This window comes from Salvelinus namaycush, chromosome 29, assembly GCF_016432855.1.
Source record: "Salvelinus namaycush isolate Seneca chromosome 29, SaNama_1.0, whole genome shotgun sequence".
NCBI lineage: Eukaryota > Metazoa > Chordata > Actinopteri > Salmoniformes > Salmonidae > Salvelinus > Salvelinus namaycush.
In genome coordinates this window covers 15,904,670-15,930,986 of record NC_052335.1, presented here as the reverse complement: position 1 = coordinate 15,930,986, position 26,317 = coordinate 15,904,670, and the positions used below count along the sequence as shown (strand labels likewise).

The 26,317-nt window shown below is 43.7% G+C and overlaps 1 protein-coding gene across 1 annotated transcript; it reads left to right on the top strand.

The window, feature by feature from the left end:
* LOC120023973 (centrosomal protein of 170 kDa protein B-like) lies at nt 1–25,884 on the top strand. Its single transcript, XM_038968070.1, has 18 exons — nt 1–105; nt 3,581–3,670; nt 6,440–6,518; nt 6,648–6,706; nt 6,875–6,992; nt 8,220–8,336; nt 8,496–9,014; nt 9,142–10,379; nt 10,737–10,925; nt 11,132–11,255; nt 11,351–13,141; nt 22,384–22,639; nt 22,768–22,939; nt 23,830–23,967; nt 24,199–24,287; nt 24,427–24,520; nt 24,619–24,670; nt 24,878–25,884. The coding sequence occupies exons 1-18, from the start codon at nt 1–3 to the stop codon at nt 25,132–25,134; spliced, it is 5,487 nt and encodes a 1,828-aa protein (XP_038823998.1). The 3' UTR covers nt 25,135–25,884.
* Nucleotides 25,885–26,317: the final 433 nt, after the last annotated feature.

Below are 26,317 nucleotides of genomic sequence, written 5' to 3'. Positions count from 1 at the left end.
ATGAGCGTGACATCATGGTTCCTGGTCAGCAGCTCTGGCACCCGCCACCGTCTTCCACGGGAGATGATCTTCGTGGGCCGGGAGGACTGTGAGCTGATGCTGCAAGTAGGTGACGTGACCCTGGCCCTGACCCTGACAACCTCCTTTAAAAAGCTTAATATTGATATTACTCTCTAATCTAATGCATCATCTTATCCTCAGGCGCAGATAACTAGAGATATTATTGTATACCATGTAGTCCTCTTCTTCATGAGGAAGAGGGGAAGTCTGTGAGTGAAACTCAGTGACTACTAAGATCATTCAGAGATGGTGGCTGGAGTAGGGCAGTAAGTAAAACTGTGTTGTCTGTCATGCTACATGGGAAAGCGAGAAAGGCTGAAGAGGGTTGTCTGATGGGGTAGTTTACTCACTGTCCCATGGCACCATTAGCAGAAGGTAGTTGTGCCCATGGGACAGTGAGTCATCCACCCAGTCAGAAAACCCTCTTCAGCCTGCCTCAGCCACTGTCTCTTTCCTGTGTAGCATGAAAGACAACAAATTGATCAACACTCAAAATATGTCTATCTATCCTCCTTCTGAAAGCATGCTCACTTTTATCCGATCATGTCAGAGTTTGCTGTCTGGAGGACCTGTGCAAGGGTTTCTACAGTGCAGTAGCATAGACCAGTATTTTTAAAATCCAATCAGAGGAGCCTTCAGGGGGTGCCCAATTTTTGTTGTATCCCACCTGATTCAACTAATCAAGGGCTCAGTGATTAGTTGATTAGTTCAATCGGGTGTGTTAGTGCTGGGCTAAGACGAAATGGGAACCTCCTGAGAATCCTTCCAGAAACACTGGCTGACTATTTGTAATGGTAAAGGCAAATTTTTAGGACAATCTGATTGGCTACCATACAGTAGGAAGGGGTGGCGTAAAGGGGAAATGGATGTCAAACATCACAGAAATCACTGAAGGAAGCAGACGCCTCTCAACAAAGGTCTCTTATTTTGGGATGGTCAATGAGATGGTATGTCGATAAGGTTGTCATCTGGTTAGGGCTAGCACTCTGTCTGTCGGCTGGAGATCACTACCTTCCTTGATGTGTGGGTGGAACAGCAACGTAATTTTACATACAGATAGTTATAGCCACATTGATGTACCATTTCACTGCATAGTTCAGATGACTGTAACGTTACTCTGAAAAAGACGACTGGCTATCTACTATTGGTGTCAGGCTTTGGCCAGTCAAAGCCTCAGCCCTTGATATTACAAGAAGCAACAGCTAGATACACTGATTTGCTACTAGAGGAAGACATCAGTTTTCAACAAAAGTCTGCAGTGAAAAAGAGGCCTTTTAGAGCACTGGGAGTTGTTAACCTTGACATGATCCAAAATGTGGCCTGTTTTTTAAATGTCATGTACAGTATACTGTATATAGTTCCTACCAGTTGCCGTGGCGCCAGCTCGGAGATCCTGATGATGCAGAGCTGTCTGCCCCACAGTGTCTTCCGATGTGGCCATCTGTTGCCAATAGCAACAGCAGAGATGGACTTTTTCCCTCACACGGCGAATGGGTGGCCTGTTGCCATCCCGGAACAATATTGTGTTATAGGACTAATGCTTTCTCACCCGCTCCTTCAATCTAAACCCAATTTGTTAGTATACCTGCACTTTAAAGTCAGTCTCCTCATCCTCCCGAAGCCCTCTGAAGGGGGTCCCACCTGAGGTGGGACAAAGGTCTTCTCTTCTCTGTGTTGTGTGTAATTTACACTCCCTCCATATTGTTGCCCACAGATAACAGGCCTTTGTCCTTCCTACCTGCCGAGCCACAGCAGTGTCTCTGATTCCAGCACTATTTATCACCTTTTTTTATTTGTTTAGCGGTGAAAGTTACCTCATACATCTGGCAACAATGATGGTATTGTGTAGCTCCAAACACTATTTTGAATATATGACACACTGGTGCAACTACACCATTTTAGTGAACTGGATTATTCGTCATGATGTTATTATTAATTGAAAATGGATACAATGCTTGTACAAAGCTACTGTTTTGATAGTAGACTGCCATTGTGGCCCTTAGCCATTACTGCCATAGAGTATTTTGTTCAGTGGTATGGGGCTCCCACCTGAGGTGGTTCATGGCTGAGTTGGACTACCACCCTATGTCTCTTGTATCAGGCTTCAGTATCACTAGGTCTTTCATCATTATGTGTTTAACAGTGATTTTTGCACTGAACTAGCCTAGCAACTTGGCTAGGCAGAATGCTTTTGGTCACTGTCTGAAGCACTTGTCTGGATGGTGGCTCCTGTCATGATGTGGTTGAGTTTAGTCTCTGACCCATTTCACTTCCCGGATGTAACCACATTGGAACATTTCCCTCTTCCTTCCACTGTCTAGCCTTCTCGCCTGTCATAGTAGGGACATCCTTTTCAACTGACATGGCCAACTTTTTAGTAACTGTACTCATTAACTTGTTTTGTGGGTGGGAAATGTATTGAGAAATGGATAGAGAAACACTGCTCTTTAGGAGTGACTATCAAGGCAGAGCCTGCCATTGTGTTAGTGTACTCCGCACAGACATGTTCAAGGCAGTAGTGAGTAGGAGGATGTGAATGTAAAGTACTTTCTTTTTTTTTTGCTCATCATTCATACAATTCACCAAATACAACTAGATACTATTACTTATCTAGTGAGTCATCCTCCAGTTCACTTGCCTTTTTTATAGAGGCCTGTTGGACATGCATCGCTCAGATTCTTGAGACAGACGCTTTTAGATAGTATGGTTTGTTTGTATGTTAGTATGTTTGAATTATTCGTCTTTTAAATGGTGTTATGGTTGTGAGAGTGTTCTAACTTTTGCGTAGTTGTGTCCCACGAGGAAATGACACGTGTGGTTAATGGAAGCCACGTGGCTTAGTTTGAGGCGTCTTATGGTGAACTGTATTGAATTTAGCTAGTGAAGTCTTTCCCTCACATGTAGTTGAGCAACAGGAGTTCGGCTACATGTCTTCTTGGCACGAGTTTGACCTTCTGGTTCTGTTCCGTTGGTTCCCGTAGGGACTGAATCAAGTATTTGACATATGCGCCTGAGGGTATAGAGTATCATACACAGTATTGACATGTTGCTTACTTCATATGAGTAATGGAGGTATTGAAAGTAGTCTTGCAAATTGCATCACTGCAGAATGTAAATTATAGGATTTACAGTCACTGTCTGTCATTTGTAGTAATGGTACTTCTTAAGGTACAGATTTAGGATCTTAATTTGAGCCAGTTTTCTACAGCAGGAAAATAATATTGTAGTAAGATAAAATGTGGATTATAATTCATGGACATTTTTGTAGGAGTTGGTACATTGTTTGTAAGGGAAAGTGAAGTCTGAAATTTCAAAGTGGAAATTACAAACTTCAGAAGACTTTTTAAACCTCTAATGCACTACAAGTTTTACATTTTCTGCATTGCAGGAAATGTATCATGCAACAGGGTGATCAAATTAAGATCCTACATCTGTAGTATGAAATGTATTTAAACAGAGATTGTAATTGTAGGGCACAGTTGAAGTAAACCATCCATGGTTCTCTCCTTTCCTTTTCCAGTCTCGAAGTGTGGACAAGCAGCATGCCGTCATCAACTACAACCCTGCTACCGATGAGCACCTGGTCAAAGACCTGGGCAGCCTCAATGGAGTGAGTACCCAGGGGAGGGAGGGGTAAAGAGGAAGGTACAAGCTAAAATACTTTCAATAGAAAGTTCAACTGTCTTTGGTACAAGGACTCCCCTTACTACACACAGAGATAAAAAAGGCCCTAGATGTTTCAGTGTTCTGTTAAGTAGTTCTAAGCTTAGCACAGTAGATAAGTGCCATTACGTGCTTGCTTAAGCTGGTTATCTATTTTACATGGGTGTGTTAATGCTAGCTAAAAGAAGCAGAGAATTATGAATGGTTAAGCTCTGTCCTATGACGTTAGTTTCTGTTTTTCTATCTGCTCATGCTGTATGTAGGCTACTGTGCAGTGACAATGTAAATGCTAGTTCTAAGCTTAGCATAGTAGATACGTTCCATTAAGTGCTTGCTTAAGCTGGTTATCTATTTTACATGGGTGTTTATAAACTGGGCAGTTAGAGCCCTGAATGCTGATTGGCTTTCAGCCAAGGTACAGTATATCAGACCGTATACTATGGGTATGACAAAAATATTTGTACTTTTTTACTAATTATGTTGGTAACCAGGTAATAATAGCAATAAGGCACCTTGGGGGTTTGTGGTATGTGGCCAATATACCACGGCTAATGGCTGTATCCAGGCACTTCACTTAAGAACAGCTCTTAGCCGTGGTATATTGGCCATATACTACACCACTTGGTGCCTCATTGCTTGAATATACAGTGCCTTCGGAAAGTATTCAGGCCCCTTGACTTTTTCCACATTTGGTTATGTTACAGCCTTATTCTAAAATGTATTAAATAAAAAATGTTCCTCAGCAATCTACTACACACAATACCCCATAATGACAAAGTGAAAACAGGTTTTAGACATTTTTGCAAATGTCAGAAATACTTTATTTACATAAGTATTCAGCCCCTTTGCTATGAGACTCGAAATTGAGCTCAGGTGCGTCCTGTTTCCATTGATCATCCTTGAGACATTTCTACAACTTGATTGGAGTCCATTTGTGGTAAATTCAATTGATTGGACATGATTTGGAAAAGCACACACCTGTCTATATAAGGTCCCACAGTTGACAGTGCATGTCAGAGTAAAAACCAAGCCATGAGATTGAAGGAATTGTCCGTAGAGCTCTGAGACAGGATTGGCTCGAGGCACAGATCTGGGGAAGGGTACCAAAACGTTTCTGCAGCATTGAACATCCCCAAGAACACAGTGGCCTCCATCATTCTAAAATGGAAGAAGTTTGGAACCACCAAGACTCTTCCTAGAGCTGGCCGCCCGGCCAAACTGTGCAATCGGGGGAGAAGGACATTGGTCAGGGAGGTGACCAAGAACCTGATGGTCACTCTGACAGAACTCTAGAGTTCCTCTGTGGAGATGGGAGAACCTTCCAGAAGGACAACCATCTCTGCAGCACTCCACCAATCAGGCCTTTATGGTAGAGTGGCCAGATGGAAGCCACTCCTCAGTAAAAGGCACATGACAGCATCTTTGGAGTTTCCCAAAAGGCGCCTAAAGGACTCTCAGACCATGAGAAACAAGATTCTCTGGTCTGATGAAACCAAGATTGAACTCTTTGGCCTGAATGCCAAACGTCACGTCTGGAGGAAACATGGCACCATCTCGACAGTGAAGCATGGTGGAGGTAGCATCAGACTGTGGGGATGTTTTTCAGCGGCAGGGACTGGGAGAGTAGTCAGGATCGAGTCAAAGATGAACGGCGCAAAGTACAGAGAGATCGTTGATGAAAACCTGCTCTCAGACTGGGGCGAAGGTTCACCTTCCAACAGGACAACGACCCGACACTGTTCATATCTGATGTTAGAGAAGCTTCCATTGAAGAATACTGAGTTATATTGGATAAGTAACTCTCCAACCATGTGATGACAGGTAACGTAAAGCCACATTTTTTTTTTTTTTAAGTGACCCCGACTTAAACCCGATCGAACATCTCTGGAGAGACCTGAAAAGAGCTGTGCAGCAACGCTCCCCATCCAATCTGACAGAGCTTGAGAGGATCTGCAGAGAAGAATGGGAGAATCTCATCAAATACAAGTGTGCCAAGCTTGCAGCGCCATATCCAAGAAGTCTCGATGCTGAAATCGCTGCCAAAGGTGCTTCAACAAAGTACTGAGTAAAGGGGCTGAATACGTACGTAAATTCGATATTTCCATCTTTAATACATTTGCAAAAATTTCTAAACTGTTTTTGCTTTGTCATTGTGGGATATTGTGTGTAGATTGGCTGAGGGGGACACACACAATTGAATACATTTTAGAATAAGGCTGTAACGTAACAAAATGTGGAAAAAGTCAAGGGCTCTGAATACTTTCCAAAGGCACTGTACCAAGGCTAAGAGCTGTTCTTAGACACGATGCCTTATTGCTATTCTAAACTGGTTACCAGCATAAATAGAACACTAAACAAGTGTTTTTGCGTCATACCCATGGTATATTGTCTAATCAGCATCCAGGACCCAAACTACCCAGTTCATAATGACATACAACATGACAACTGTGGCCCAAAAGTGCTGCTGAGGCCATTTTACTGAGTAGTCTAGCAACTATTTTCCTTTTAAATTGTAAAGGCCTCCGGATAGTGCTGTGAGATGGGAAATTGTTGGGTCGGAATGGGAGATTAGCTGTTATATAGTTCACTGAACTGTTTGTTGTGCAGCTGACTGGTGGATGAGTGATGCACAGTGTCTATCCCAGGACCTCGTGTTACATGTCATCCTTCAACATCTCCTGTTTACAGTAACCAACTGTGTTGTGTTCCCCTCTAGACCTTTGTGAATGACCTGAGGATCCCAGACCAGATTTACATTACCCTCAAGCTATCTGATGTCATTCGCTTCGGATATGATATCCTTTTTTTCTCACTCACGTCATCAATGCATAATTCTTGTGCCATATATCCGTAATTAACATTTGCTTTGGAATTTGATTGAAGTGCTTGTCTGTGATTGGCTATTGCCTTAACCTAGTATTTACATTCTCATGTGTACGTCCTGGAGAAGAGCCAACACAAAGTCCCAGAGGAGGCACTCAAGGTCAGCTTTCTATGCTAATGCAAACCTCAACTGTATTAAACAATAAACCCTAACCTGGACTAGCTTTTCAGACAGTTCTGGTCTACCATCACATCATTTAGCTGGAGCTCTCTTAGGCAACTTTAGTGTGTTGTTTTTTGAGTTGTGTTGCGCCTCCTGCTGTTTCAGCATGAGAAGTACACCAGCCAGCTGCAGATGGGTCTGAGAGCCTCAGAGGGGAAGAGGGCTGAGCACCTGGATGACAAGTCCAAGCTAGAGAAGACGGACAGGAAATCTCTGTCTCAAGGTAAGCGTTAGCGAAGGCTTCAAACCTGTTTAAATGCTCTTCCACCGTATATTTCCACGGAATGTGTTTTTTTCTTCTCATAAAACAAAGCTCATTAGTAGGAGGTCTAGATACATGTAGTGCTCATATTGATAGACCTGTTTGGATAACTACATGATGTGGTAGAGGCTTTGAGCTCATGACAACTCCGGGAATTGGGACATAGTGGGTTGCTCTCTTTTCATTTATCTCACTGATTAATCCTTAAGATTGCATCAATCTAATGAATATAATATTTGATTTAATACAAAAATCCCCATCGAAAGCCGTCAGTTTAAGCTAGAGATCTGTTTTTGGGCTGCTTCTCAATCCACTGCATCTGCCGATGTCGCCCCTCCGCATCTGCGGTGGAGGGACATGGTGTGTTTTTGTATTTTTGGGGGATGATACTAACACAGCTGTTTCAACTTGGTTGAATGATCCTGGATTATTCTGATTTATAAACTGTGACTCAGTAATACCTGGAATGGTATGGTGTGTGAGGATGATGAGTATTTGAACTTTGCTCTGCTCCTCAATAATAAATAAATGTCCCTCGACCATGATGTCAGCATCAGCTCATCCTATTTCAGTCAGAACATGCTCCCCCTCTTTGTCACCCCTCTCTCTCCCTCGGCGGCGGCTGCATGCGGTCTCCATGGTGATGGCTACCGCACCCATAGTCACAGTTCAGCTCAGCACCGATGGCCTGCTTGATTTTTCTTGCTCTGTGTAATTCACACTGGCATCCCCACTGTCAATTGCTCTGCCAGAGAGTAATCCTTACGCCATAAATAGGTCACGATCAACTATCTATCGACTAAAGGCAGCTTTATAGGCTGCCTGTGTTGTGACCTCTCCGGCTGATGAGTCCCTGATACTTTTTGCTTGCCCTGCGAGGCTGTGACGGCATAAGTATAATCCAGTGGATAACAACTGAATCCTCACTCAAATCAACACAGAATTATTCTCCTCGTTTACTATAGCCTCTGCAGTAAAAACATTGCCTCGAGATCAACTGGATGTGTTGGACACATTGGATGAAATACTATGTCATAAATAACAAGCTTTATGTGTGTGTGATTTGATGTATTCTAGTGGGGTAGAGACAAACCTTGAATATTCTTTCTCTAAACTCCCAGTGGACCAATAGTAGATGATGACTGCTGCAGAGAAATGAGTCCTCTCTCGTGTGTGTTGTGTGTTCAGAGACTCCAACCTCCCGGCCCACTCCATTGTATGGCCAGCCCTCATGGTGGGGGGAGGAGGATGCGGCCAGCAAAAGACAACACAGTGAGGGACACCGGTCAGAGGAGGGTCACCCAGGTCAGTGAATCTTCGATTCACACCATTTTCATTTAGGAAATATCATGTAAAAATGTTTGTTTCCTTTTTTAATGAATAGAAATAAACAGAATGGTTTATGCTTGTCTTTTAATTTGCTTGTGTAGCCTCATTGGTGCTTTCATACCTATCCATTTGCAGAGATTCCAAAAGAAGGTTCAGCGTTAGATTCAGAGGTGAATGGCTCCCTGTTAGAGTACAGGGACGCTCAGGGCAAGTCCAGCTTCTCCTACCATCGGGAGCCCAGCTACTTTGAGATCCCTACCAAGGAGTTTCAGCTGCATCCCAAGTCCCCGGGGGCAGAGCTCCACGAGATCCCCACCAAGGACACGGACACGCCCCATGCCCCTCCCACCCCCACCTCGCCCACTCCCCCTGTGGTGCAGAGCCACGCCTCCTTCACCATAGAGTTTGACGACTGCACCCCAGGCAAGATCAAGATCAAGGACCATGTCACCAAGTTCTCCTCGCGCCAGCGGAAACAGCAGCAGGTATCCGGCAAAACTCTGGCCACCACGCCCACTGAGGTGATGTCAGCCGAGTGCAAGGTAGCAGATTGGTTGGTGCACAGTGATGTCAGAATGATGAGAAGGCGTCCCACGTGTGAGGATGTTTACAGTGTCAAGAGTGACCAGGCTGTAAACATCAAGAGCCTCAAAGGTAAGAGAGTGGTACTTTAAAAAAAGAAACGTTCATAGAATTCTGTAAGGTGTTGGGAGGTTTGGGAAGGGGCTGCGTGTGTGTGTTTTCTGTCCCTCATTTGTGGTTTGAATTGATCTGTTTCTAGGACACCACCATGACGATGGGACCCAGAGTGATTCTGAGGACCCGGTTTTAGGGAAAGGGAAGCGACGCAAGTCACACCACCGGATCCAGTCGCAACATTCGATCCAGTCTGAGCTTTCCCAGTCAGAGCTGTCAGAACCGTCACAACAGACTGTGCGGTCATACCAATTAGTTCAGTCACAGCAGACAGTCCAGTCGCACCATTCAATTCAGTCTGACCAGTCAGTGCCGTCACAACAGACAGTGCTGTCAGTCCAACCACACCAGACAGTCCAGTCAGATCCATCACAAATGTTACTCCAGCCTCACTTTTCTCCGCCCAAACTGACCCCAGTCTCTCCTGTGGTCCCTGAGAGGCCCCTGTCTGAAAGCCCGCCTGAGGTTGGCTCCCCCACCATGGGCCGCTCTAAGCCCGACCCCCAGGAGCCACTCAGCCAGCAAGCATTCATCATAGAGTTCTTCGACAACCCGCGCAAAAAACGCTCCCAGTCCTTCACGGCCAACCCCGCCCACGCAGACTCTTACTCCACCCTCAAGGCCAAGCTGGAGCGGCGGAAGGGCGGGGAGAGGCCAAACTCCATGCACGGACACATGCCCCCCACCCAGCAGGTGACTGTTCCTCTGAAGGGCCATGGCGGGCCCCTGAGGTCGAGCTCCCTGAAGAGGGAGAAGACAGAGGAGCCCCTGAGTGGAGGTAGTGCCTCCTCTTCCTCCGGTTCTGGGCCTTCCTCTCGCACCTCCTCTGGCATCACCATCAAGCCGTTTGGCAGTGTGGGGAAGAAGTCCAAGCTGGCCCAGGAGTTTGCAGCAGAATTCCTGATGAAGGATGCAGCCCACAGAGCATTGTCCCCCACCAGAGATAAGACGTCTCCTCCCATGTCCGCTCCCCCGGTGATGATGATGTCACCCTCTCGCACCCGCATTCCGTCTCCCTTAGACCCCCCTTCCTCTGTTTCCTATCCCTCCACCCCCTTGCAAACCACAGCACCACGTTCCTACTCTCCAACTCCTGCCCCTCATTCCCCAGCCCTAGCACTCTCCCAGCCCCCGTCTCGCAGCCCTGTCCAGACTGCCTCCCCAGTTCGCTCAGCCGTCCCCTCCATGACCCCTCTAATGCCGCTGGGTCTGGGGGTGGTGAGGAACGAAGAAGAGGACAGTCTGAGTGATGCCGGTACGTACACCATCGAAACAGAGTCCCAGGACAAAGAGGTGGAGGAGGCACGCAACATGATCGACCAGGTGAGATTGTAGCAGCCGGAGGTTCACCTTAAACATTCTCAATTTTTAAAGTCTGTCACCACCATGACTTCTTTGGTGGGATGGTGGACCTTTTCACATGCTGCGTGTAATTATTGTACTGTATCGTCTCCACTGTTTGGATTCTGACGTTAAATGCTACAATTCTAACAAGTGGTATAGTTCTAGAATAAACAATCAAATACCTGAATAGGAATACCTTGAGGGACGCATGCTGAGAACTTCCTCTCCTTACCCAGTACCCCCTTCCACCCCATCTGTCCTTCTTCCCCTTGCAAAGTCCCATTGTCCCTTCTCTTCTCCTACCTACCTCATGCATGCTCTGTCCCTCCCTGACAGGTGTTTGGTGTCCTCGACTCACCGGAGTACAGTGGTGCCGGAGTGTATAGACCCATCATTAATGATGGCAAGGACGAGCCGGCAATGCTCCGGCCTAGTGACGCTAGCACTGTGGATCAAATGAAAGCAGTGTCTATGCATGGCTTTAACCCAGCCGCTCTCAGTGGGGCCCCTTCAGGCCCCTTCCAGGTAACCTCACCGTCCTACGCTACTGGAGAAATTAGGGACTTAATAAGTTTATTATTTGTCCTTCCTTTACTCCCTTTGGCTTCTACAGTGCCTCTCCTTACAATGTAAGGATTGTTCTTGGAAGGAGATTATAATGGTGGGTATCCTTCGACGTTGTGCTCTGTATCGCTGCATCTAACCCCTCATAGTTTCCTCCACTGTTTCAGGTGCCGTCTTCTAACACTGCAGCACAGGAGGAGGGGCCTAAGTGGGTTTCTCGCTGGGCCAGTCTGGCAGACAGCAGTGCAGAACCAAGCTGTACTCCACCTCAAGGGGAATTTGCAGAGGGAGGTGAGTCGTCTGCACCCACTGACCGCTCTGCTCAGAACTTATGTGAGCAAACTTTGGGGAAAAAGGCTGAATTAAAATATGTTTCTCTTTCCTAGATTTACGATTGATGAGTCGGTTGATGCCTAGCCACATCGTGGATAACTCTGAGTCAGAGGCGAGCCAGAGTTGTAGGATCAGGAGGCTGCTTCCCCAGGTTCCCCCTGGAGACAGAGACAAGCCAGAAAGCCCCACCCCCAGCATCTTGATCCGCCACGAACCCCCCTACCCAGGCCCCGAAACCCCCCTGGAGAGGAGTAGTGGTACGCCCCGGCATCAGGACTCCACCCAGAGGCTGTGCGTCCAGGACGATGTAGACCCAGACAGCCTGAGTGATGCCAGCCGCTCTGACGATGGCTCTGTACTGGAGAGGACCAGGAAGAGCCAGGAGAGGACGAGTGGCGCTACCTCGCCCGGGGACACTGGACCTCACTATAGGGGTCAAGATAAGCTGTCTCCGTCTCAACCTACCAAGTCCACCTCTTTTTACATTGGTTCTGAGGAATGCAGCTTAGTCAAGCCGGACCTGGCCCGAAGCCCTTTTCTGTCTCAGGGGCCTGAGAGGGGGCGAGACATCCCTGCCAAAACCTCCCCCACAACCGTCCTCATCAGGCACCTGAGCAGCCACGAGCCCCGGAGGTTGGGCATCAAGCCAAACAACTCAGCCCCCAACCTCCACTCCCAGCAGGACAAGGAGTCTAAAGACCCCAGTAAAGACTCTCTAGGGACTTCCTCGTTCGTCAGGCAGGAGAGCTTCACCAAGGAGCAACCCAGTGACGACATCCAGATTAAGAGGCTCCCCCACATCTCCAGTCACCCCACCCTGAGGGACATGGAGCAGAGGAGAGAGACTGCAAAGGACCCACAGACCTTCCTCCGGGATGCAGCAGACGCCTCTCTCTCCTCCCTGGAGGTCAAGTTACCCTCCTCAGGCTCCGGACACAGTTCTAAGAGAGGAGGTTCCTCCAGTCACATGGACGACTCTCTGTCTGGGGAATCCGATGTGGATACAGCCAGCACCGTCAGCCTGGTCAGCAACAAGAACACCCCTGTCACCACAGGCCCCAAGAAGAGGACGGCCGCCAGGTCCTCCTCCAGTCCGTCTGTCCAGGAGAAAGGCCACCGCCAGCCCACAGCCCGCGAGCGCCTGTCAGAGAAACGCCGCAGCCACGCAGCTGCCGGTGATAACTCCAGCAGCAAGGCCGAGCAGGCCAAGCGCTTCCAGATCCGGCGCAGCACGGGGAACTGCGGTTCCCTGGACCTATCAGAGGACCAGCAGAGTTCTGGCCAGCACTGGCCTGACACGGCCTCTGACCATGAGACCAGCTCCCGGCCCGCCAGCCGCAACAAGAAGCTCATAGCTCCCCTACAGAAAGAGGACAATGGGAAGACCCCCAAGAGTGCAGCACAGCAGGCGCTGATCCGCTCCAACAGCCTGTCAGCACCACGGCCCACCAGAGCATCCATGCTGCGCAGGGCACGCCTGGAAGAGACCTCTGACAATGATGGTACAGAGACTGACCGGGGATCCCAGAACTCAGACCACATCGGTGCTCCCTCCAAGGTGTCTGCTGACGGGAAGAAGCTCTTCTCCAGACTGGACATCTTGGCCATGCCCAGGAAGCGAGCAGGCTCCTTCACTACGCCTAGTGACAACGAGTCCTCCATCACCACCCCTTCAACCCGGCCTGGCTTCTCCAACCGGAGTGCAGAATTAACTGGGCCGGTCAGGAAGACATCAGTGGGTGAAGCAGGGGCAAAGCAGGGGGTCACAAGAGGGTCCGGAGCCCCTGGGAAGCAGCCCTTCACACGCACACGCTCCAGCGGGACTAAATACTCCAGCACAACCAGTGAGTATTATTGAAGTTTTTATTTTTATTTTATTTATTTTTTTTATTTATTTTTTTTTTCTGGGGGGGTGGATCAGCTTAATATTGCGGAAAGAATGTTGCTTCCAATGTAATTGTCTGCATCATTTCCAATCCCCCATATTTTTTTGGGTAAATATATATATCCATTCACGTATGCATACATATACACATATATACATACACATACCTACATAGACATACATACTTTTTTTAAAGAGTATACCTTTATTATTATTCCCCGCAAACCCTACCACCGATCCCCCAATTGGAGTAAACTGATAAACATTTCTGTTTTTACCTTCAATTTATACATCTTATACACATTTTACAGACACAGTCTACTTTATAATAGTTCTCTCTTGTTTGTTCTTAGTCCTTCCTCTATTTCTGTTGTCCATCCAGTTTGATTTCCACTTGTAACTGTGCTATTTCACAATAGCTCCGCACCTATACACATTTCACAGATCCCGTATGCCCTACATTGTTTATCTTGTTATTAGTCCCACCCTTCAGCTCCACTCAACCTTTCCCATCTATCTTCCAACATCATCCATTTCGGATTTTTATTTGCCATATATTTTTCAACTGTGCTGTGATGCTTCACAAAAGATTTGAATCTTCCTATTCTCATAGCTTCCACGGATTGTAAATTAAAAATAAACATTTTTGCTAAAATAATTATTATATTATTGATTGATTGACTATGGCTTTTCAAATCCCCCAGTATTGCTATCTGTAGCGTTAGTTCTACGCAAATGTTGCAATTCTTCAACCATTCCTGGACCTGTGACCAAAAACGAGCTACATGCGGACAATACCAAAATAAATGGTCTAATGACTCTGCCTCCTCACAGCAGAATCTACAGAGCTGGGAAGATTGTATCCCCCATATATATAACATTCTATTAGTTGCAAGAATTTTGTACAATAATTTAAATTGAAAAATTCGAAGTTTTGAATCCGGCGTTGTTTTGCGTATCAATTCATACACCATGTGCCATGGAATGGGTACATCGAAAATCTCTTCCCAACTATTTTGCAATTTATATGGCACAGCTGTAAGTTTTTTGATCCTTAAATGAAATTGGTATATGTTTTTATTTATCACACTTTTCTTTAACCATTTATGTTCTTTAATATAAGGCCGACATACAAGTTCCTTACTTTTATCCCCTTCCACCTGCCTCTTCCATTTTTGTGGTAATGCTGCAATTAATTGGTTGTAATTTTGGGTAGAGCAGACATTTCCATATGTCTGTGTTAGCTGCATGTGTGACATTACTCCACCAGTCCTATTTATGATATCATTCACAAAAATTATACCTTTTTTAAACATTTCTTCGATAAATACAGTTTTTTTATCAATTACTATATTTGAATTTAACCACAAGATTTGTTGTACTATTTGTTCCGTCCTTTCAGGTGGATTAAACTGAAATTGCAACCAACTTTCTAAGGCTTGTTTAAAAAATAAAGATATTTTGGAGATTATTTCCTTTTCAAGCAACCGAAAGTGAGCAGGTGTAATCTGAATAAAGGGAAAAAGGCCCTTCTTGAACATAGGATGAGACATTCGTACCAATCTACTAGAGAACCAGTTTGGATTTAAGTATAACTTTTGTATGACTGATGCCTTTAGTGAGAGGTCTAATGCTTTAATATTTAATAATTTCTGCCCTCCGAATTCATATTCGTTATATAAATAGGCCCTTTTAATTTTATCTGGCTTGCCGTTCCAAATAAAATTGAATATTTTTTGTTCATATAATTTAAAAAGCAGGTCACTAGGTGTAGGCAAAACCATAAGCAAATAGGTAAACTGTGATATGATTAAAGAGTTAATCAGGGTGATTTTCCCACAAATAGACAGGTATTTTCCTTTCCATGGTAGCAAGATCTTATCTATTTTTGCTAACTTTCTATAAAAATTTATTGGAGTGAGATCATTTCTTTCTTTTGGGATTTGTATACCGAGTATGTCCACATCACCGTCAGACCATTTAATTGGTAAACTACATGGCAATGTAAAATGTGTATTTTTTAGTGATCCAATACGTAATATGGTACATTTATCATAATTTGGTTTTAATCCAGAGAGGATAGCAAATGTATCTAGATCCTCTAAGAGGCCGTGGAGAGATTCTAGTTGTGGTTTTAAAAGAAAACATGAATCATCAGCGTACAATGACACCTTAGTTTTTAGGCCCTGGATTTCTAATCCCTTAATATTAATGTTTGATCTAATTTTAACAGCTAACATTTCGATGGCAATAATAAATAGATATGCCGATAGTGGACAACCTTGTTTTACTCCTCTAGATAGTTTAAAACTTTCTGAGATGTAGCCATTATTTACTATTTTACACCTAGGGTTACTATACATAATTTTTACCCATTTTATAAGAGATTCCCCAAAATTGAAATATTCTAGGCATTTATATATAAACTCCAGTCGTACTTTATCAAAAGCCTTTTCAAAATCAGCTATGAAAACCAGGCCTGGTGTCCCCGATATTTCATAGTGTTCTATTGTTTCCAGTACTTGCCTTATATTATCTCCAATGTATCGTCCATGTAAAAAACCTGTCTGATTAGGATGAATAATATCTGACAAAACTTTTTTTATTCTATGCGCCAAGCATTTTGCTAGGATTTTTGCATCACAACACTGAAGTGTAAGAGGTCTCCAATTTTTTAAATGGACTGGATCTTTATATATACCACTTGGGTCCTGTTTCAGTAATAATGATATCACACCTTCTTGTTGCGTGTCTGATAATCTATCATTTATATAGGAGTGGTTAAAACAAGCTAATAATGGTCCTTTGAGTATATCAAAAAAATGTTTGTATACTTCCACTGGTATGCCATCCAGTCCTGGAGTTTTCCCATCCTTAAAGGCCCCAATTGCATCAAGTAGTTCCTCCTCTGTAATTAGGCCTTCACATGAGTCTTTCTGTACAGATGTTAATTTTACATTATTATTAGGGAAAAAATCCATACAATTCATTTCAGTTAGTGGAGATGGAGGAGCCTGAAACGAAAATATATTCTTAAAGTACTTTACTTCCTCTTTCAAAATATCATTTGGTGAATCATGCGTGACTCCATCATTTGTAACAAGTTTTAATACGTTTTTTTTGGTAGCATTTCTATATTGAAGATTGAAAAAGAATTTGGTGCATTTTTCCCCATATTCCATCCAGTTCGCTTTATTTTTGTAATATATTACACTGGATCTTTCTTGAATAAGTTCCTCCATTTCTTTTTGTTTTTCCTCTAACTTATTCTGTGCCTCTATGGTACCGTTTTTATTGTTATCTAACTGTACTGTTAGTCCTTCAATTTCCTTTGTTAATATGGACTCTTTTGATCGAAATTGCTTTTGTTTTATAGATGAGTACTGAATTGCATGGCCTCTAAAGGCACACTTAAAAGTGTCCCATACAATATGGGGATCTGCTGTACCTATGTTATGTCTAAAAAAGTCAGTTATAAATTCTTCTGTCCTAGTTCTAAACAATTTATCATCTAGTAGGCTTTGATTAAATTTCCAATATCCTCGCCCACGTGGAAATTCTGTAAGAGTAATATATATGCCAATTATGTGATTGAAGTTACCATTGAGTAACTTCTCAATCTGCATAGCCATGCTATTTGCTTGCACAAAGCAACGCAGAGAACACGTTTTTTTTTTCTTGAATTGTAATTCATGATTTAAAAGTCATAGCACCTTTTTTTGTAAGAGTGTATCTAGAACCTAAAAGGATTCTTCAGCTGTCCCCATAGGAGAAACCTTTGAAGAACCCTTTTGGGTTTTACCTGGAACCCCAAATAATTATACTTTAAACCAAAAAGGGTTACCTTATGGGGATAGCCAAAGAACCCTTTTTTCTAGAAGTGTATACAGTATGATCAAATTTAAGACTGACTGGGGATTGTCATGATACAAATTATTATTTTTATGATACTGGGATGTTGTGTATGTGTTCTTAATTACTGTTTTAAGTAGAGGTCGACCGATTATGATTTTTCGACGCCGATACCGATTATTGGAGGACCAAAAAAAGCCGATACCGATTAATCGGACGATTTAAAAAAAAATTGACAATGACAATTACAACAATACTGAATGAACACTTATTTTAACTTAATATAATACATCATTAAAATCAATTTAGCCTCAAGTAAATAATGAAACCTGTTTAAATAATGCAAAAACAAAGTGTTGGAGAAGAAAGTAAAAGTGCAATATGTGCCATGTAAAAAAGCTAACGTTTAAGTTCCTTGCTCAGAACATGAGAACATATGAAAGCTGGTGGTTCCTTTTACATGAGTCTTCAATATTCCCAGGTAAGAAGTTGTAGTTGTTATAGGACTGTTTCTGTTGTATTTCATATACCTTTGACTATTGGATGTTCTTATAGGCACTTTAGTATTGCCAGTGTAACAGTATAGCTTCCGTCCCTCTCCTCGCCCCTACCTGGGCTTGAACAACAGCCACCCTCGAAGCAGCGTTACCCATGCAGAGCAAGGGGAACAACCACTCCAAGTCTCAGAGCGAGTGGCGTTTGAAACGCTATTAGTGCGCACCCCGCTAACTAGCTAGCCATTTCACATCGGTTACACCAGCCTAATCTCGGGAGTTGATAGGCTTGAAGTCATAAACAGCTCAATGCTTGAAGCACAGCGAAGAGCTGCTGGCAAAACGCACTAAAGTGCTGTTTGAATGAATGCTTACGAGCCTGCTGGTGCCTACCACCACTCAGTCAGAATGTTCTATCAAATCATAGACTTAATTATAACATAATAACACACAGAAATACGAGCCTTAGGTCATTAATATGGTCGAATCCGGAAACTATCATCTCGAAAACAAGACGTTTATTCTTTCAGTGAAATACGTAACCGTTCCGTATTTTATCTAACGGGTGGCATCCCTAAGTCTAAATATTCCTGTTACATTGCACAACCTTCAATGTTATGTCATAATTACGTAAAATTCTGGCAAGTTAGGCGCCCAAACTGTTGCATATACACTGACTCTGCGTGCAATGAACGCAAGAGAAGTGACACAATTTCACCTGGTTAATATTGCCTGCTAAATATATATACTTCTGTGTATTGATTTTAAGAAATGCATTGATGTTTATGGTTAGGTACAGTCGTGCAACGATTGTGCTTTTTGCAAATGCGCTTTTGTTAAATCATCCCCCGTTTGGCGAAGTTGGCTGTCTTTGTTAGGAAGAAATAGTCTTCACAGTTCGCAACGAGTCATGTTAGCAGATAATATTAACTAAATATGCAGGTTTAAAAAAGATATTCTTGTGTATTGATTTTAAGAAAGGCATTGATGTTTATGGTTAGGTACACATTAGAGCAACGACAGTCCTTTTCCACGAATACGCACCGCATCGATTATATGCAACGCAGGACACGCTAGATAAACTAGTAATATCATCAACCATGTGTAGTTAACTAGTCATTATGATTGATTGATTGTTTTTTATAAGATAAGTTTAATGCTAGCTAGCAACTTACCTTGGCTTCTTACTGCATTCGTGTAACAGGCAGTCTCCTCGTGGAGTGCAATGTAATCAAGTGGTTAGAGCGTTGGACTAGTTAACTGTAAGGTTGCAAGATTGAATCCCCGAGCTGACAAGGTAAAAATCTGTCATTCTGCCCCTGAACAAGGCAGTTAACCCACCGTTCCTAAGCTGTCATTGAAAATATGAATGTGTTCTTAACTGACTTGCCTAGTTAAATAAAGATTAAATAAAGGTGTAACAAAACGGTGTCCAAAAATACCGATTTCCGATTGTTATGAAAACTTGAAATCGGCCTTAATTAATCGGCCATTCCGATTAATCGGTCGACCTCTAGTTTTAAGGTTACCGCTTTTCAGGACAATAACTGCCTGACTGCCACTGGCTCAATACAGACTTTCTCTGCAACTGTCACTGCAACAGACACCTTTTCACATTACACTAATGAATTGTAATTCATGATTTGAAAGTCATACAGTGCTGTGAAAAGGGATTTGCCCCCTTTCTAATTTTCTCTACTTTTACATATTTTTCATGCTGAATGTTCTACTACCAAAACCTAATATTAGACAAAGGGAACCTGAGTGAACAAATAACACAATGACATACTTATTTCATTTATTTCATAAACTAAGTTATGCAACACCGAATGTCCCTGTGTGAAAAAGTAATTGCCCCCTTACACTCAATAACTGGTTGTGCCTCCTTTTATCTGCAATGACCGCGAACAAACGCTTCCTGTAATGTTTTTGGGTTTGCAGCGTTTGGTTTTCGCCAGGCATAATGGGACCCATGTTGTCCCAAAAGTTATACTTTTTTTTTTTACCCCCTTTTCTCCCCAATTTCCGTGGTATCCAATTGCTAGTAATTACTATCTTGTCTCATCGCTACAACTCCCGTACGGGCTCGGGAGAGACGAAGGTTGAAAGCCATGTGTCCTCCGAAACACAACCCAACCAAGCCGCACTGCTTCTTAACACAGCGCGCCTCCAACCCGGAAGCCAGCCGCACCAATGTGTCGGAGGAAACACCGTGCACCCGGCTCCCTTGGTTAGCGCGCACTGCGCCCGGCCCGCCACAGGAGTTGCTGGTGCGCGATGAGACAAGGATATCCCTACCGGCCAAACCCTCCCTAACCCGGACGACGCTAGGCCAATTGTGCATCGCCCCACGGACCTCCCGGTCGCGGCCGGCTGAGACAGAGCCTGGGCGCGAACCCAGAGTCTCTGGTGGCGCAGCTAGCGCTGCAATGCAGTGCCCTAGACCACTGCGCCACCCGGGAGGCCAAAAGTTATACTTTTGACTCATCTGTCCATAGAACATTCTTCAAAGTTTTGATGATCATCCAGGTGCTTTTTTGGCAAACTTGAGTCTACTTTTGAGGCGACATGGGTCCCATTATGTCTGGCGAAAACCAAACCCTGCATTCCACATTTAAGAACCTCATACCAATGGTCAAGCATGGTGGTGGTAGTGTGAGGGTTTGGGAATACTTTGCTGCCTCAGGACCTGGACGACTTGCCTTAATAGAAGGACCCATGAATTATGTTCTGTACCAGAGAATTCTACTGGAGAATGACAGGCCATCTGTCTGTGAGCTGAAGCTGAAGCGCAGCAAGACAATGATCCAAAACACACCATCAAGACTACATTAAAATGGTTAAAAAGCAACACATTTTAAGTTTTGGAATGGCCTAGTCAAAGTCCAAACCTAATCCCAATTGAGATGTTGTGGCAGGACTTGAAACGAGCAGTTCATGCTTGAAACCCCACAAATGTCGCTGAGTTAAAGCAGTTCTACATGCAAGAGTGGACCAAAAATTCCTCGACAGTGATGTGAGAGACTGATCAACTACTACAGGAGGCATTTGGTTGTAGTCATTGCAGCTAAAGGTGGTACATCCAGTTATTGGGTGTTGCATAACTTTGTTAATTAGATTAAATAAGTATTAAATGTAAACTCCGGTTCCCTTTATCTGATATTATGTTTTGGTTGAAGATCTGATAACATTCAGTATTAAAAATGTAGAAAATCAGAAAGGGGGCAAATACATTTTCACGGGACTGTATATGATCAAATTTAAGATTTGAAAACTAATTCAGGTGCACATAAAAACACAGGGCCACTGAGTATTGAAACAGGGCCTGACAATGAGTTGAAGTGACCTTTTCCACCCTTCATAGTGAATGTGACTCAGTCTCCCTTTTGAGATGCATGCTGGTAGGCTGTATTTTGGCTTGTCCTGTAGGAGCTCAGTGTAGTTGCTACGAAGCAGTGTGATGATGCCCTCTGCTGCCTGCTGCCGTTTCAATAGAAACACAGCCCCTGGTGGAAGCAGACTGAACCAGGTTTTCCTCTAGGATTTAGGATTTTGCCTGTGCCTATCCATTCCGTTTATTTGTTATCCTGAAAAACTCCCTAGTCCTTAATGATTACAAGCATAGCCATAACATGACGCAGCCACAACTATGCTTCATATGGAGTGGTACTCAGTAATGTATTGGATTTGCCCCAAACATAATACTTTGTATTCAGGACAAAAAGTGAATTGCTTTGCCACATATTTTGCAGTATTACTTTAGTGTCTTGTTACAAACAGGATGCATGTTTTGGAATATTTTGTTTATTTTTAGACTTCCTCCTTTTCACTGTGTCAATTAGGTTAATATTGTGGAGTAACTACAATGTTGTTGATCCATTCTCAGTTTTTTCCTATCACAACAATTAAACTCAAACTTTTAAAGTCATCAATGGCCTCATGGTGAAATCCCTGGGTGGTTTCCTTCCTCTCCGGCAACTGAGTTAGGAAGGACGCCTGTATCTTTGTAATGATTGGATGGTGTATTTTTTTGACCCGTCTACCAATAGGTGCCCTTTGCGAAGCATTGGAAAACCTCTCTGGTCTTTATGGTTGAATCTTTGTTTGAAATTCAATGCTCGACTGAGGGACCTTTTATAGATAACTATGTGTGGGGTAAAGAGATGAGGTAGTCATTCAAAAATCATGTTAAACACTATTGTACACAAAGTGAGTCCATGCAACTTATTATGTGACTTGTTACTAAGCACATTTTTACTGAACTTATTTAGGCTTGCCATACCAAAGGGGTTGAATACTTATTGACTCAAGACATTTCAGCTTTTCATTTGAATTAATATATAAAAAATCTGAAAACACAATTCCACTTTGACATTATGGGATATTGTGTGTAGGCCAGTGGCACAAAAAAAACTCTATTTAATCCATTTTTAATTTAAGTCTAACACAGCCAAACATGTAAAAAGTCAAGGGGTGTGAATAATTTTTGAAGGCACTGTAAATGAATGGCCCATATTATGCAGTGCTGGTGTATTGCGTTTTTACTTATCAGTATTGTGGCGTAGTATTTGCAATCCCAAGGGTCTGTCAATGACTAATGTTGTTCATATTATAAAGGTGGTGCTGCTGGGAGGCCCTATTTCTGCAGAAAAACAATTAATTTTTTTAGCTGAAAAATGTTTTTACTTATTTTAAACACTTTTTTTGCCCTTGTGCAAGGCACTTGCCCCTGGAGCAAATTAGGTTTGCCGCACTTCATGGCTGACCCTTTAAAACAACATTTTTTTTTGTATGTATGTATCCTGTAACTGCATGAGATATGGATCAAATGAAAAACCGTGCTGTTATCTGGTAGGTTCCCGTCAAAGGCAGAAGGGTTCAGACTACACCTCCACATCTGAAGAGGAATATGAGGACAGCTCTGGAACCCCCAAACACAAACGCTCCTCCCACATGTCTGCTGCCACACAGACCCCCCGGGCCCAGAAGGAGAAAGCTGCTGCAGAAGTTGCCCGGTCCAAGTCCGGCTCACTGGAGTTGGAGGAGGACGAGGTCCAGAATGAGGATGACCACTACCAGAACTGGACCACACACAGCGCCGAGATAGCAAAGTAGGGTGATACAATGGATCACCTGGCTGAAACCACATATTGAGCCTTATGATTGGCAGCTGTAGAACATGCATTCTGTACGTATGTATTATTTTATGTGGTTGTGACTTGTGTTTCTGTCTTCCCAGGCTCAGTCAGGACTTGGCCAAGGACCTTGCCATCCTGGCCCGTGAGATCCATGACGTGGCGGGGGACGGGGACTCACAAAGTTCCTCTGGAATGGGCACCAACCCCTCCCCCAGCTCTGCACCCAACACGCCCGGGCCCGCATCCACCATCCCCATCTCTAGCCGGGAAGAGGTGAGTCCGCCCACTACCCATAATACACTTCAAACATGCCCCCCTGACCTGCGCCTCACGCTATGTACAGTTATTTCCATCCCTTTGTAATGTTCTAATGCATAATACAACTGCACTGGAGCCTATGGGAATTTTCTTCCCTCTATAAGTTATTTGAACCATGTGCCACTAAGCTCTTACATCAAAATGATGTACAGGTCCAGTGACGCGTGCAAAGGATCCCTTATCATTTTTTAGATTATCATGAGCATGTTTCTGTTCTCTACTGTACAGAGGCCATGTACATCTTTGCGAGGGGTCCTCCCATCTCAGGTGCATACCTCAGATACGTCTGTCTCTGTGTCTGTCTCTGTGTCTGTCTCTTGCAAAGGTTTATATTTGTTTCCTTCACCTCCCACACTCTTCAGACTATCATCACTAACCCAAACACTCGTATGCTGTTGGATTGTCATGCTACAGATTCTTATTTTTATCATACTGGGATGTTCTATGTGTTCTTAATGAGTTTTTATGGTGACAGATTTTCTGGACCATAACTGCTTGCCACTGGCTCACTACAGACTTTCACTGTCACTGCAACAGACACCTTTTCACCTTCCACTAATGTCACTTTATTTCATGGGCTTGTATCCCAGCAAAACTAAAATTCACTGCTCACAGTTCAACTGCTCTCACTCCTGCATGTTGCCTTGGTGCATGCAATCACAAAGCACTAGTCACACTGTTATTCTGTACTAGAGAAAAATCGACCAAAGATATTGTAACTTCTTATTCTCACTGTGTGCTTGAAGTACAGTAGAAGGCCTTGAGGCACTGAGTCCCTCAGTAGTCATGGTCATGTCAGTTGTTCAGAACGTGCGGTCCATGCACTGATTCTGTTCTCTTTCCAGCTGGTCCAACATATTCCTGAGGCCAGCTTAAACTACCAGAAGGTTCTACTATCGCCAGGTTCCACCGCTGTCATGGACCTGGATCCTAACATGAATGACCAAGACCCAAGCTCTAAGCCACGGTGGAACCGTGAAGAGGTCACTTTCCTGTCACACTTGTTTCTCCTCCCTTAAGAATTGTACTTTCACTAATTATCAATGATTTGGAAACCTAGGCTCACGCAGAAACAAACTGGCACTCAGGCTACACAAAATGAGCTGTTGCAGTTAATTTTGGTCTTCTGGGAATTAGACTAAAGTATATTAATGTATGTGAAACTACTTTGCAAACACTTTGGGTGTTTGACATTCACCATTTTCTCCCTCCAGGTGATTTTGGACAATCTGATGTTGAACCCTGTTTCTCAGCTCTCTCAGGCCATTCGGGAGAACACAGAACAGCTGGCTGAGAAAATGAAGTAAGGGAACTTGATGTACCTTGGCTCTTACCTTGTGTAATTTTAGCATTGTATGTTAAATGGAAAAGAGCTAGTCAATGTATTCCTCTCTGCCTGGCTCTGAAGGATTATACAGTATTTAGTGTTTTTCTTCTATCAGGGTTTTATTCCACAACAAGACTGAGGCCTGGGAGGAGATCGAAGCGAAGATCAATGCTGAAAACGAAGTCCCAATCCTGAAAACATCAAATAAGGTACAGAATTGGTAGCCAGTAACATCTTACATTGATAGTGTAAAACTGAGGACATTTATATGGGAAAATGTGTAATCGTAATAATTCTACTGTCACAGGAAATCTCTTCCATCCTGAACGAGCTGAGAAGAGTACAGAAACAACTAGAAAGTAAGGGGTGGGTTTTTCTTTGTAACACATGGGTTTTTCTTTGTAGTTAAAAAAGAATAATAATCTTCCTAAAATGTACTGGGAGTGCGATGTTGAATTGCTTTTCCTGAACGACTTCATGTCTGCATGACCTATTCAGGACATCTAAATAAAGCTGAAGGCCTACGGAATCTAATAGAACATGGAATGTTCCCTTTGTTGTTGTAGTGATCAACAGCATTGTGGAACCCAGTGGAGCTGGCAGTGGGAACCCTAAGGTGGCAGCAGTGGCTACTGCTGCTTCAGGAGGACAGGCCACCAGGTCCCCCTCGTGGCAGAAGAAATCCCCCAGTAAGCCCACTGGGCCTGGGGACAGACAGCGTGGTGCTGGCCCTTCAACCAGCCCCACCACCTCCAAACCCAACGCCAACGAAAGCACCAAGAGGACCACTCGAGGCCCCAAAGGGGCAAACTTTATGGCCTGATCAGAGTTCCCAGGTTTCTGTAGCATCTGCTGGTGGCGACTGCCTCCCTTCACCACACTGTCATTTGTAATGTAATACTATCATGATATACTGTATCTGTTTTGACTGGTAAAGGTGTACTGTAATTGAGTACTGCTGTAACTGAGTACCACTGTTTAGAATTGCTTCTTCCACATTTGTACAAGCTCAACTAAAAGTAGGCAAAGCTGAGTAAAATAAGTTGTAACTTTAATATGTGGATTGTGTACAAAATAATGTCCATATGCCTTGTCTACTTGTCCTGTACAATGTGTAGTAGCTCAGTACTGTAGGCTTGGCCAGATGCCCAAGATAAGACAGGCTACATTCTTGCACCAACTTTGTTGCAATAGTAATAATCCTGATGAAAACAATCCTAGGTGTCCATGAGAACATGTGATGGACTACTTCAATGACATGGTAAAACAGAGCAGCATTAGAGAGGGTGTTTGCAGTGTTCTGTGCTTGTCTTGTAAAATATGATTCATTGAATGTTCCTGAATGACTTGGATATTTTACTGCTTGGAAAAAAAGCTACTGAATGAACTGACTGACCACCAGTCTCCCTTTTCTCAACTTGATTGTCTGATATTGTGAAAATGCTTAAGATTTGTTCTATGTGAATGCTGTGCGTACAGAATGTTAGGATGGTGTGTCATCCAATGTTCCAGATCCCAAATAAATGCAGTATACACTATACAGCATCAGAAAGAGGGTAAAGAGCGTACTTAGAGGGCCAGCATCCCAGAGTCGCCTCTTCACTGTTGACGTTGAGACTGGTGTTTTGCGAATACTATTTAATGAAGCTGCTAGTTGAGGACTTGTGAGGCGTCTGCTTCTTAAACTAGACACACTAATGTACTAGTCCTCTTGCTCAGTTGTGCACCGGGGCCTCCCACTTCTCTTTCTATTCTGGTTAGAGACAGTTTGCGCTGTTCTGTGAAGGGAGTAGTACACAGCGTTGTACGAGATCTTCAGTTTCTAGGCAATTTCTCGCATGGAATAGCCTTCATTTCTCAGAACAAGAATCGACTGATGAGTTTTTGGCCATTTTGAGCCTGTAATCGAACCCACAAATGCTGATGCTCCAGATACTCAACTAGTCTAAAGAAGGCCAGTTTTATTGCTTCTTAATCAGAACAACAGTTTTCAGCTGTGCTAACAT

Bases quoted from the DNA above. Each gene is read 5' to 3' on its own strand.
- LOC120023973 (XM_038968070.1), top strand. From the start codon at position 1: ATGAGCGTGACATCATGGTTCCTGGTCAGCAGCTCTGGCACCCGCCAC. The intron at 11,256-11,350 runs GTGAGTCGTCTG...TCTCTTTCCTAG, and splicing joins AGGGGAATTTGCAGAGGGAG to ATTTACGATTGATGAGTCGG. The intron at 24,288-24,426 runs GTAAGGGAACTT...TTCTTCTATCAG, and splicing joins CAGCTGGCTGAGAAAATGAA to GGTTTTATTCCACAACAAGA.